This window comes from Azolla caroliniana, unplaced genomic scaffold, assembly GCF_043228905.1.
Source record: "Azolla caroliniana isolate FFs.n. ecotype wild unplaced genomic scaffold, voAzoCaro1.0.p SCAF_12, whole genome shotgun sequence".
NCBI classification, from domain to species: Eukaryota; Viridiplantae; Streptophyta; class Polypodiopsida; order Salviniales; family Salviniaceae; genus Azolla; species Azolla caroliniana.
In genome coordinates this window covers 18,582,121-18,596,033 of record NW_028230447.1, presented here as the reverse complement: position 1 = coordinate 18,596,033, position 13,913 = coordinate 18,582,121, and the positions used below count along the sequence as shown (strand labels likewise).

Genomic DNA, 13,913 nt, shown 5'->3' with positions numbered 1-13,913 from the left:
TGAAGCCCCACAAAAGAATGTATATATACAAAATACCCTATAGACATTGTGTTTAAATGCAATCAAAATAAAATAATCCTGGCATTTGCTTATACAACACCAACTTATTTAGTCCTAAACAAGGTTGCAACTTTGGCTGATCAATGGGTACATGGTTCATTCAAATCCAGATAATAAACAACTCCACCCACATGAGAGAGAAAAAATAGCTTGATTCCCCACCATTAGTTTCAGTGCTTAAAATTTTCAAACATTACATTCACATCAGATTGTAGAAAGAAATCCGTGTTGCTTCTCAAAGATGATTTGAACATTTTGAATGTATCCAGGTGAATGTTTTCCACATCTGGAAGACTATACACAATACAACTTTTCAGCGTATGCCAATGAGCTTCAGCATTCTATCTAACGCTAGCAATGTCCTTGATCGACCATCACAATCCTCATATTTGAAGCAGGATCATCAGGAAGAATCCCATCCTTGTGCCACTCCAAAATAAATGAAAATGTTTAACTAGGAGCTAAAGCATTTCCTCCCTCATATCCACATTTCCAAATAATGATGATGGTTATAAAATCAAGTATCAACCATATAGTCTAAACACCTCTATCAATTGCAATTTCGCTATCCCTATGTGATGATGCACTGAAATCATCCTGTACAATATGATCATTTGATGATTGAAAATGAGCCTCTTGGCCCCATCTATTGCCCAATACTTCCCAGCCCATTGGGTGGCTTTGTTGCATATTTACACAAGAGGGTTGTATTGAAGGAGGAAGTTCAATGAATGGCAATACACTATCGTCCCTCCCTTGGCCAGAAAATGCAGAGTCAAGCCCATGTGGGAGTATTAGAGATCCAGTACTAGGGTGAGCAAATAATAGCTCTCCTCCAACTACTGATGAATAAACTGAAGAAAGATCATGGTTAAAATCAAGCACAAGCCCACCCGAATCATTGTCTTCTTTTGTAGGATAATCATAATCTTGAGTCAGCCCAAAGTCAGGATTCTCAACATTCTCAGGATTCTCAGTTCCATCTTTCTTTGCCCTCTTCCATCGTTTGGTAGATGATGTGGCATCATCTTCAAAGTCCTCATCATCTTTATTGGAATGCAAATAGACCCACAACTTCCTATCCCCATCGAACCGAACACAAGGGTCTCTCTCATAGTGCAACCGATCCAAAGCCCCGCTCACAACCTGATTCAATTGCACATCTGAGACATCTTCTACAATATATTGCGAGTCCCTAATGAGAGAGCACACATCAGCTCTTGTACCAATTCCTCCTGGAAGCCTTGAGGCTGCATCTCGCACCAAACATAGTATAGTCACATGTGGAGGTCGATCAGACTTCAACATGAAATGGTCTCTTGCTTTTGAATTTGGCTTTCCTCCTATTCGCCGCAATGGAGCTACAGCTGATTTTCGGCCATCTAGACACGTGTATGAAAAGGCCCTATCTGGAACTGAATATCGAAGAGCTTCTTCTCTTCGAAAGTAGGCCTTCATCTCTTCAGAAGTAGGGTTGATTGTGATGAGGCTTTTCTGAGCTCGAAGCTCTCGAAACCTTTCCTTCTCATCCAGGAGGGCCATTGTTACAGGCAATGGAAGAAGAGCAATCTGACCGAGATGTTGCAATATCTCTTGCTCATGTTTCCACCACTTCCCAAAGCCTTCTTGCAACTTATATAGAGTCTTGGGTGGAACCGACCACACTTCATGTGAAACCTCCACTGCCACATCAAGGCCATCATTGTTTCTATCTGATAACAAGGGTCCAATCCACGACCAACCCCGAATCTCTTTATTATATGCCACTAGAGGTTTCCATCCTTTTATGCATGGTTGCATTGCTTTGCTAGATAAAACCTTAAGTACACCACGAACAAGCTCTTGAAGAGGATCTTGGGTCTCAAGGATTCTTGGGTCACCAGGATTAGCTTGAATCCTTCTCACTATTTCATGAAGAGGAATGGCAGGTAGTCCATACCTCTTCTCTTCTTGGTCCTTTCCTATTGATTCAATAGTATTGTCCCCCACAAAGGATTGATCGTTGGCCCTTGTATAGCTTTGTTCAAGTGCAATTAGATACTCTACACCATAGCTATTCTCCCCATTCAAAAGCATTGACCCCTCTAGGGGATGACTTATTAGAGCAGACCTCACGGCTGAAAGCAAGTGTATTACTGAGAACGGAAAGCTCAATGCTGATGGAGGGATTGGTAAAAGAGATTTTCTAGAGCTCTTCGATGGAGTAGTAGCATTTTCAGACAGTGAAACCTCTCCATTACATTGCATAATAGAACCCTCTTCTGTTGGCTTCAGCCTCTTTCGTCGTCTCTTCACTGGCTTCTCTTCCATCTCAAGCTCGGTTTTGTCGTCTAGAATATCTTGCATCTCCTTTTCAGCGAGATAAGCTTCCCTATTAAGGTCTCTTCTCATTCTTGAATCTTCATCTTCATCTTCATTTTTTCCTTTTTCTTTTTCTTCTTCTTTTCTGTTTTCCAGTGGAGTCTGTTCTTCAGCATTCATCTTCTTTTTCATCTTTCTTTTTGCTCTTTGACTATTTTCAACCCCATTCTCACTGCCCAAGCTAGATGAAAGAATTTTTGTCTCTTGGACAATGATGGGAGAAAGACCGATATCTAGATTTTCGTTCTCTAGCCCTCGAGAGATATCTAGATCTTGATTAGCTATGTCCACTACCTCTTCGAGACTCTCATTAAGCGTTTCAAAGATGTTGCTTACACTCATGCCTTTCTCTTCCACATCTCCAACCATCATTTTTGTTCTTTTATCCCCCGGGGTTTTAACCCTTGCCATAGATGATACCTTCTCTTTAACTTTTTCTTTGACAGGCGTGGGGCACATTCTTTCCTGAGACATCATAAGCACAGGTTCATACATACCCGAAGATGTGATGACAGTATCCTCAACATAATCACCAACATCATGATAAATGGAGGACGCCACCATTTGCGTCTCATCAAAGGGAGACACCGAGCGAGGAGGAGATGCCTTCGAGGATGATTCGATCATCTTCTTCTCATTATCTTTACCCAGAGCCTTGGGGAGCAATTTGAGAACCCCTTTTGGAGGTTGTTTCTCCGCTTTCTCAATGCTGGATACGTTCACACTCTGTCCTAACTTTCTTGTCATTTTACTGTTCTTCTTATCTATTGCCATATTTTTAGTAGTGCTTTTAGTAGCGCCCTTTTTTGGCTTCTTCTTACTTGCCTTGGAATCTACTGAATCTAAGACAAATTTGCCAAGAATCTTTGGATTCAAACTCTTGACATTTTTTTCCTTAGAGAGTAGAAACTTTGCCTTTCGGGACAATAGATTTTGCAAACGAAAGCTCTGGAAAGACCCTCCTTTTCTTCCCCCAGCGTATAAAGGCGGCGGCCTTACTTTCTTCAGTTTCCAATTCTTCCATATCTCCATCTTTTCTTCAATGGTAGAATAAGGATAGTCTTGCCATAGATCATTCATTTCCAGGAACCCATTGACCATGTGATTATGATACTTTCTCACATAATGATGATGCTCTCTTCTTCTCAAAGATATAAGGGCATTTTGGTATGGCGTGATTCGTGGATTGCATTGCCCTGATTTCAGTAGATTTAATAGATCTTGTAATGGGCTAGTAAAATTGAAAAAACCACCGGAGAGAAGCTCTTTTAGAGTATTTTTTAAGGTATATTCTTCTTCAATCTGAGGCAAGAGAGAGACCAAATTCTCTCTATCTTCTTCACTAAGTATAGAATTCCATGCCTCTACAGAGAGGATTTGGGTAAGGTCGGAAAGATGGAAAAGTTCAAGCGGAAATTCGCTTACCTTATCTTCGAAACCACAGAGATGAGATGAAGGATTCAAGGCTTTCTCTGCGTCACTTGAATCCGATGAGAAGGAGGAAGAAGATGATGACAATGAGGAAGAAGAAGCCGAAGAAGGAGAAGAATCGGTGAAATTGATTTCCGAGTTTCGTGAGGAGTTTTTTTTCAGGGTCCGATCCGAAGGGCTGGAATATATGTTGTTTTTCCTGTCGATTCTCGATCCCGTCTTCACGATGGCCATGGAGGGCTCAGTCTCAGGGAGATCGATGCAGAGACAGGGCAGATCTGAGGGATCACGGGCACTAGATCATACAGAAACAGAGAAGGTAACAGATGAAGAGAACAAATTAGGGCAGGGAGGGGAAAGGCAAGGAGAAGGGAAACATGAAGATTAGGGTTAGGGTTAGGGTTAGGGTTAGGGTTAGGGTTAGGGTTAGGGTTAAAGGGAGATGGAGAAAGGTGAGGAAGAGGAGGACTTGATGAGGTGGGATGGGGATGGTGGTGTGATAGTGGGCATTTTGATGTGGGTGAGGCCACCATGGTCTCTCTCTCTCTCTCTCTCTCTCTCTCTCTCTCTCTCTCTCTTCCTCTTTCTCTTTCTCTTTCTCTTTCTCTGTGTTAATGTCTTTTAGGGTTTGTGTGGGTACAGATGCATTGCATCAATTTGTGGAAGATGACAATGATAACTTTTCTTTTGTATTGTTTTTTGGGTTTTTGTCCATGCCCATAATAACTGTTTTTTTTTTTGTCCATGCCCATTTCCTCCTCTTTCTTGCACACACCTTCATATCGTGTCCGGGTGTGTGTGTGTGTGTCACGACTTTACTTGTGATGTCTCTTGTCCGAAAGGTACACACGTTGCTTGGTGGACAAAACACAGGGATTGCCCATGTTTCTGTTACTTGATGTCCCATGTTTGTGTCCATGTCTCTACTCCCGAAAAGCACACGTTCATTGGTGGATAGATAGAACACTTTGGTACCGATTGGGTTCGCGTGTCCACGATCTCCATAGGGTGCCCGGTGCCCCTCCATGCCCAAATCGTCCGTCTACTCATTAAATCTGATAAATGGACACTTTTCATACCGATTGGTTCCCATACACGATTTGCATAGGGGTGCCCCTCCATGCCCAATTCGTGTGTCTATTCATTAAGTCTGATAAATAAACACTTTGGTTCCGATTGGTTCGCATACACAATCTGCATAGGGTGTCCCTAGGGCCATGCCCAATTCGTGCATCTATTCCTTAAAGTCTGATAAATGGACAAACCTTTGTATGCGTACTCTGATGTGCCTAGACAATATTCACTTTTGTGCTTGAAATTTTTTTGTTGAGTTTACATCACTCTTCTCGCTAAGAAAAAGGTGTGTGCCGAATATATATATAGATTGCTTACTTTGGTCAAGTCCAACATTGTGGATTTCAAATAGTTGATGTGATCCGTAAACCTCATGCCTTGTATCCTTCATATATGCGCATAATTGAGGATGGTGATGGCATAACTCTTTTCTCGTCAAACAAACGCTCTACCAAATAATCAAGTGGTGGCCCTGTAATATTCCCTTAAAGGTTAAGTGTGGCCTCTCTCGAAGGTGATAAAGCCCCCAATAAATGAATATCCCCTTCCAGTTGAGGTCAAACACTAAAGAGTGAGTATTATAAGGTTCACGTTGGTAGTTTTAAGGATTGGGTTCTAGAAATATGATTGGATATTTTTATCACTCACAAAGGTATACACTTTTGATCAATGGAAACTCGATAAACATATGCATGTTGAATGTGTCCCCTTGTTAAGAACTTAGAAGGAGGTTTGTTACTTTGTAGTAAATAAATCTATATGAAAAAATAATTGCACCCCTTGGGGACACTAAAAAAGAGAGATTAGTGGGTGAGTAGTCAAACGAAAGTGCAATGGGCTTTGAGCAAGCAAGAGATTAGAAAAGCTTGATCAACTCACCATGTGAGGGAGCGAGTGAGATTGTATTTTATGAGTGCATATGTGAAATACAAAAAAGGTGCATTGTATGAATCTTGCTCAAGGGAACCTTTAGTTCCAATTATATGAGAGCGAGGAAGAGAGGTTTATGCAAGGACTACAAGAACTCGCTTGGATTGTTAACCCAACATATGCATGGATGGCGATTATGAACACTCTAGTGATCTACGCAATGGATCTAAATATCTTGCTTTGGCATCGACATAAATATCATCATCGTGAGCATTATCCTTAACAACATCATTGTTGACTAAAGTGGAGACTAAAAGGTCACATGTTCAAGTCTATTCCAAAATGGCATGTAGTTGTACATGACATAATCTCAATGCATAAATTAGTGAAATTTTGGCTTATCACAAGAGATATCTTTAGTAAACATACAAATATATGTATGTATGTATGTATGTATGTATGTATGCATGCATGCATGTATATATAAGAGAAATATATGTATGTATGCATGTGCATATGTGTATTCAAAGACCTCAACTACTTGCTTCTTTCTTCGAGATTTCATGGACCTTGCTAAAAGCCTAAAGCAGCAAGCAAGCAAGCAAGCATTGGAGTTCTTTGAGAAAAACATATAGATCAAAAGACGACAACAAAGCCAAGGCCTTCATTACATTGTTGTGACTTGCTTGCTTATTGCAATGACATGCGACTTTCTTTCTAGGCCCTTTTCTCTTCTTGAGATTGAGTGATGAGAGAGAGAGAGAGAGAGAGGATGTTGGAGAAGGACAACCACAATTTTTTATGTATCTTTTTGCTCTAGTGTTCGTTTCCTTAGTTCTTTGGCTCGTTTTGAAGCTCGCAAAGAGAGCTTTCTAATGAGTAGTTGTGTGTATCATTTTGTGGTTTTTGTAGAACGTGGTGAGCAAAAGCGTCATTTGGTTGTATGCATCTCATGGTCACTTTAGTAGGGTGCATTCCACTATCGAGTGTCCGGTTGGGTTGTTGACATAAGGAAATGGTTTAGAAGATTGGGTGTGGATGATCTTTTAGATCTTTCGGGCAATGCTATGCAATATGTAATGATTGAGGAAAGGTTGGTGGAGTCATTAAGGATGAAGTGGGAAGATGCTAAGAGGACAAAGCTAGAATACTACATTGCAAATGTCAACCTTGAATGTTGGTCTTGATATAAAGCAAGAATGTTGATTGATCGTATCCAACCTTATCTCATTACCAATATGAGTAGTAATGCTCGTAGAGCCCTTACACTACTTCGCACTCGATCTCACAAGTTAGGTATTGAAGTTGCATCATGGTATAAAAATGTATCGGACTTGAAGACATGCAAAGTATGCAATGAAGGCATGGTAGAGGATGAATGTCACTTGCTCTTCACATGCTCGACATATAGTGCAATTCGTTCAAGATATGCTAACATACTAAGAGGGAGTGATAACTTAAGTGCCATACTTAAGACACCACCAAGAAGGTTGAGCTCATATGTGTATGCTTTATTGACACATAGAGACTTTGTGCTTCAATGTATGAATACCCCTTCTTAGGAAGGAGACACATATCAAGACACACGTGTATACTCTAGTCCCATAGGTAAAAATTGGTCTCTTTATGGACGATAAAAAACTCTAATTCTAATTCTAAGTGGTGCATTGAATGGCTTGCTTGAATTGGGATTCTTTGGTTGTTGGCAAGGCGCCATGGAGGGAACTCATGGAGAAAGAGTTATTGTTTTGGGCTTATCCATGGCGAGGACATGATCGATAACTTGCTTGATCATTTGTTGAGAAAAGTCGAGGACCCCCAAAGTGGTTTGAAGGGGCTCACAGAGAATCGTAAGGAAGGTCTCCTTCAGATTGTCAGCTGAGATTTCCTGAGCTAGCTGACTGTATAGGTTCTGAAATCGAATTGTGAACCATGGAATCGTCTCTTGTGGCTCCTACGAGATGGCGTAGAATTGGCTCAGTAGTTCTCACTTGGGTATCCATCAATGAAAGAGGCCTATAAACCTGTCCTGGAGGAATGTAGAGGATGCAAGCTCCCCCAAGTCGTGATGGGAGTACCAATGCACTACTTGCCCGTCGAGAGACAAGCCGAACTCCACGATTTTCGATGTGTTGGCATCGACAACGACCAATCATTGTGACACATGGTTTGCTTGCCATGTGGTTAGGAAGGCTCAAACATGGGCTTCCACATCAACGCCATCAATGTATTGTGGGTAGGGATAAGGCATGGAGTGGAAATCTAGGTCCTCCCGTGCAACCGAAAAGAGGTTATCTTCATGTTAGTCGACTTCAAAGGCGATGTCACTAGTTGAGACGAGATTGTGAAGCGTGGCGGATTGGGTGTCCGATGTCGGAGGCGGCGATTGCTCCGTGAGAGTGGAGTTGGTGATGTTGTTTGCTTGTTCGACACGTTAGGATGTTGGTCGAGTTGTGTGTGCCTTGGGGAGGCGCCATTACGGAGGTTGGAGTGGTCTCCTACACGTGTTCGCTGTGAACTCGCAACGTAAATTGGGCGTGCCAAATTGTGTTACTCCCTCCTGGAGAACACCTTTGATTAATCCTCCTGAGTAATCGAGTCAAGGAATTGTGGTGCGTAAGAGACTCAAGGTCACGGTGTACTAACAAGCGTGGATCGGACCATTACAGATAATGAGATTGACACACTTCGGGATCGGCTACAACCGATTCATAATTAGGTCTTGACACTGACCGAATGATAGGTAGATATAGATGTATAGAAAAGAGACAAGCAGGAATTACCCACAAAATATATATGTTGGTCTGCTCTAAAAATCCTTCTCTTTCTTGTGTTTGCCACTCCTCGATATATATAACGTTCTTTCCCACTCGACGCCTCTCTCACCTGCTTCTTCCTTGATATCCGGCTTCTTAAATTGGTTGTTTAGCGTCTGACTACTTTTGCTACGTTTCACACTTGTCCCACTTGTCCTACGGGGTAACAACGAGACACTTGGAATGAAGAAATACTTATGAATATCACAAGAACAACCACGATGTTTCATTTGTGAGACAATTCAATTTGTGCACTTTTGTTACAATGAATACATTGCATGACACTATTCCCTTTTGATGGAAGTAGGGGTTGCCCCTGAGCTAGAAATATTCGCAAAAAGGGGCTTGAATCCTTTGTGGATGATAGTGACGGATGATGAGATGCAACTCATCGTGACACCAATATGTCACCTCACCCATGCAAGAAGGCCATCACTTATTGACGTGTCTACAAGTAAAGGACAACTCAAACTACTTTCGATACATAGTTTGAGTCATTAGTGGGGTTTAAGAACAAATCCACTCATTCCATTTGATAAGACATTTGGTTCTATGAAAACATGGTGACCGTGTGAGCCATACTTGAGATTTGACTTTGTGGTGTGTATAAACATGTATTATGTATGTTCCTTTTAATTGGGACACTCCTCTATGATAATATAAGAATTGTGGCACATTTTTAGGAGGGAGGAAGAAGGAAGAAGGAAGGGATATGGTTGAGTTTCATTTGAAGGGTCACATTGAAGGTGGCAACTAAATTGTAAACATGACCAACACCCACCTTTGATAGTTGGTTTGCTCTTGCCAATGCTCCTAGCGTGGAGACACCATTTAATTATTGATAATAAAATCCTTAGAATATGATGATATGATACACATTCACCATATGAAGTCGTTCTCCACATTAGAGGATCGTTTTGCTTCCTTTGTGATTGTATGAGTTTTTCACTTTTCATGTAAATGCTTGCTCCATGGTTCACGTTTGATCAAGGTGCGTAAGACTATTTGAAGGCAAGCATTTTTAACACAATTTCAGGCTACAAGATCAAGATTGTAAACAAGGATATAATCACCCATAATAAAATTCTATTAGGGTGCTTAAGTTAATTGTTAGGATCACATGATTCCAATCACATAATTAAACCAATAAAAATGTAAAAGACTAGAGTGCCCTCTTCTCCAAACCCATAAATCCATCTAGCGAAATTGATATGTTCCATATTACATCCAACTTTGTCTAGTTTGATTCACAAAGGTGAATTTCTGTCCAATAGCTTACAACCCCTAATTCAACATTCTAATAATACTATGGACGAGGAAGGTAATCCCTAAAATCATGTGAACAAGTGGAACGGGTACCTTGAATGGTGGAAACTGTACATAATCTTGTTAGCATGGGAATGCCACTTTGTCTTGTGGAGGCCTTGGTCATCCCTTATGGAAGAATGGTTTGGTAGATTTTTATGCATATAACATCTCTCGCGATACATGCATTGAAAGAGAAATAAAAGAAGCCATTTATTGGAAGGTTTTTGTAAGTGATTGCTTAAAGATTACAAAAACTCATCCAGGGCAAGTTGGTGGACAATCTCACAGTTGCATGACATCCGAAAAAAGATGTGATGGTAAAAAGAAGAAAGTATGTGGACGATAATGATGCGAAATTTGCAATCAAAGGATTCATATATCCTTTAATTTAACCCGTTCCAAAGCTACCGATGATAGTTCAACAAAGTCGATGGAAAAAAGAAGAAGTATGTGGACAATAGTGGTGGGGAATTAGCAGTCGAAGGGTTCATATATCCTTTAATTTAACCTGTTCCGAAGCTACCGACGATAGTTCGACGAACTCGATGCCAAAAACAAGAAGTATGTGGACAAATAGTGATGCGGTTTTTTGCACCCGAAGGGTTAATATATACTTTAATTGAACCCGTCCCGAAGCAACGGGCGAAGGATATGCTCAATTGATCGATAAAAGGTGTGGAGGTCTAGGGCTCGAGCCCACTTGGGACCTCATTGGCACTCTCCACTCTCCAAGTAGGGTTTGTCTCTCTCTATTGAGTTAAAGTCAATAATAAACATAGTGTGTTTTTTTGGACACATAGGGCAAAAGCCTCTTCCTACACACACACTCACACCCACCCACCCACACACACACACACACACACACACACACACACACACACTCTCCCTCTCTCTCTCTCTCTCTCTCTTTGTTCACACACACACACACACACATACACACACTCTCTCTCTCTCTCTTTGTTCACACACACACACACACACATCTCTCTCTCTCTCTCTCTCTTTGCACACACACACACACACACTCTCTCTCTCTCTTTGTTCACACACATCTCTCTCTCTCTCTCTCTTTCTCTTTGCACACACACACACACACACTCTCTCTCACTCTCTCTCTCTCTCTCTCTCACACACACACACACACACACACACACAATCTCACTCTCTCTCTCTCTCTCTCTCACACACACACACACACACACACATCTCTCTCTCTCTCTCTCTCTCTCTCTCGACAAGAAACAGAGGATTCTTCTGCTCGTGCTTGGGCGATATGGAGAGTAAGGAGAAGCGACGCCACTCTTCCTCCAAACCTCTCCCCCCTCCTCCTCCTTCGGGGGCCGGTGACAGTGATGACAGGTATTCTTTCTCTCCTTTTGTTTCTCTGTTCTTCGCTTCTCCTGCAAAACCCCGTCGTTTTCTAAATTCCTTCCTTTTTACGGGCACGGATTAACCCGATTTCCTCACCGAAGACCCCTAAATTTTTTGAATGCTGAAGGAAGAAGTCGTGTATTTGATGCCAGCGAAACCACTCCTTAATTGAATGCTCAAGAAATCCATGATGATTTTTTTGAGTGCTCTGTATAACTCTGATCTTTGGGAATGCTCAAGAAATCCATGATTTTTTTTTTTGAGTGCTCTGTATAACTCTGATCTTTGGAATGCTCAAAAGAATTCCAATCTTCTGAGTGTTCTAGAAAAACTGTAATCGTGAAGCGCGGAAGAAAATACCTCTATTTCTAATGCTATGGGAAACCCTGACCTTTTGCATGGTAAAAAAACAGGAATGCTAGTGAGAACCTTAACGTTTCGAGTCCTCAAGACAGCCCTTACCTCTTGAATCCTGTAGAGAAACATAAAAAGTTTTGCGTGGAACAAATAAATTTCTACCGTTTTTAATGCGAAAGAGAACATTAATGTTTTGAATGGTAAAAATGAAGCCCTGACCTTCTGAAATGGCCAAGAAAACCCTAATACTCCTTACAATTACAGTCCAAAGCATGCGAAACGAGATCGAAAACCTGCGACTGAAAGGCATATTCCCGAAGTTGACCCCCCCTTGATCCCCTCCGAAAATGACAGATTTCGCAAGAGACGTTTGCAAGATCCTCTGCCTTTGGAAGAGAATCCTCGTGGCCGTGCTCAGGGAAGACACACTGAAAAAAAGGAGCCTTTGGATTCAAATATAAATTCTGTGCCAGTGAATCCAACGCATGTACCCAGATCCAGCTCCTATTTTCAGGTTACATTCCTTTTTTTGGATTTTTATGATATCCTCTTTCTTGGAAAGAAAATTGATTCACAAATTTCCAATGTTTTAAATGTCACAGAATTGATTTGATCTTCATGGGTTCAGATCTATGCATAAATAATTAAAATTAATTTGGTTACACTCCGTTTACTTGTGAAAAGATGAGTCTTTAAATGAATGGCCTGGGACTTCTACTAAAAGATAATATGTGTGCCCTAATTTGAGCTCAATGAGAACGGACAATTCAAAAGTGGAGGAAGTGTAAAGTCTCATTTCATTTTGATTTTCAATATGAAATACAAGATGCCTCCACTTATTTTGTGGTTGGTTCTATAGAAGTGAAATACTCTCTGACTTCAATATTATTTTTACAGCATGATGACAGGAGTGGAAGAAGCACCAAAAGAAGAGCTCCTGGTAATTTCTTGTTCTAAGCAAGTTTTGGGAAACAAGACATATAAAGTATTATGTTTTAGTGGTGAGAATGATGAAAGACACACAAGCAAATAAATCTTCAAAGTTCTGTTGTGAGATTGGACTCTCTGTTTGGTTATGAAGACGCGTCCATCTTTGTTTATACTCCCAGTTTTTACTTAGGTTATCAGATATCCGTTTGTTTCTTACAAGCCATAGTGTAGAGCTGCTCAAATCAGCAGTATGCCAAGACAGGCATGGACATTTCTTATTAGGACAGGGTAACATAAAAATATCTCTATACTAGCATTCATTATAGATGATGATTGCAGATTATGCGTATGTGGGTCAATTCACATTCTTTATTGTTTCTTCTTGGGTGTATTGAGAAGCTTGTGACTCTGCCTGACCGCTCTGAGATTTCATTTGGTAGATGACAGATGGATGAAATCCCGCAACAATGATACCCAGAGAGACAGCAGTCCTACCCAGGACAGGAAAAGTACCAGACATGAATCATCACAGGTTTCGCTACAAACAAAGCCTGATGATTCATGGGGTCATGATAAATTTCTAGAAATCCAAGCTGAAGACCCAGAGAGGAAGAGAAGGCAGTCTCCTTCTGAACGAACAAGGCATACTGGTAGGCGTACATTCACTGAAAAGCCGCCTATAAGATCAGAGAATATGGAAGAACAGAAAGGTGATAATCCTGAAAAGAGGGCTGAAAAGAAGTATCCGGACATGAACTTAGCACGCAGGGAGAGGGAAAGGTATCAGCAAAGAGGGGAAGATTTGGAAAGAGGTCGATGGATGGATTCTGATAGATACCAACCAAAGCGGGGTAATGGGAGGTATTTGGGTGATGGGAATCGGCGATTTGATTCGACCAGGAGGAACAGTGATAGCATTGCAACTGTAACAACTGAGAAGTGGACGCATGATAGGTTTGAGGAACTGAACCGAAGCCCAACCCCCAAGAAGGAAGAAGATAGTATCGCTCAAATTGAAGCACTTTTAGCCGCATAACCCTTTTTCACACTCAAAAGGGTAGAAGATTATGATGCATACAAAGTTGAAGCTGATGAATGTTGCTGTTTTCCCATTTCTGTCTATAGTCAATTTTAACGCAAGCTATTTTGGAATGGAAACCAGCTAATCCTTAAACAAACATAGTGGTTGTCTTTTCTAAGCCTCAGACCTTTGTGGAGATAATTGCCCGTCAAATTTCATTTCCACACATTCTAGTGAAGATATATTGTGCTCTGTACTAATATTTTTGTGGTTGGTATTTTGAGAGTAATGACCTATCGGTTGTAGTGTTATTT

The 13,913-nt window shown here is 41.0% G+C and overlaps 2 protein-coding genes across 2 annotated transcripts; one reads left to right on the top strand and one right to left on the bottom strand.

Annotated features, from left to right (window-relative positions):
- Window positions 1–62: 62 nt before the first annotated feature.
- On the bottom strand, window positions 63–4,461 carry LOC147857348 (uncharacterized). Its single transcript, XM_087328480.1, has one exon. It carries the CDS (start codon window positions 4,084–4,086, stop codon window positions 598–600), a length of 3,489 nt encoding a protein of 1,162 aa, XP_087184606.1. The 5' UTR covers window positions 4,087–4,461; the 3' UTR covers window positions 63–597.
- Window positions 4,462–11,178: 6,717 nt separating this feature from the next.
- Window positions 11,179–13,913, top strand: LOC147857347 (uncharacterized). Its single transcript, XM_087328791.1, has 4 exons — window positions 11,179–11,279; window positions 11,913–12,162; window positions 12,546–12,588; window positions 13,019–13,913. Exons 1-4 carry the CDS (start codon window positions 11,194–11,196, stop codon window positions 13,612–13,614), a joined length of 975 nt encoding a protein of 324 aa, XP_087184917.1. The 5' UTR covers window positions 11,179–11,193; the 3' UTR covers window positions 13,615–13,913.

What these genes read in the sequence shown, in the direction of transcription:
- LOC147857348 (XM_087328480.1), bottom strand. Translation starts at nt 4,086, where the DNA reads ATGGCCATCGTGAAGACGGGATCGAGAATCGACAGGAAAAACAACATA.
- LOC147857347 (XM_087328791.1), top strand. Translation starts at nt 11,194, where the DNA reads ATGGAGAGTAAGGAGAAGCGACGCCACTCTTCCTCCAAACCTCTCCCC. An exon ending in GATCCAGCTCCTATTTTCAG is followed by an intron (nt 12,163 to 12,545) that starts GTTACATTCCTT and finishes TTATTTTTACAG; the next exon opens with CATGATGACAGGAGTGGAAG. An exon ending in CACCAAAAGAAGAGCTCCTG is followed by an intron (nt 12,589 to 13,018) that starts GTAATTTCTTGT and finishes TTCATTTGGTAG; the next exon opens with ATGACAGATGGATGAAATCC.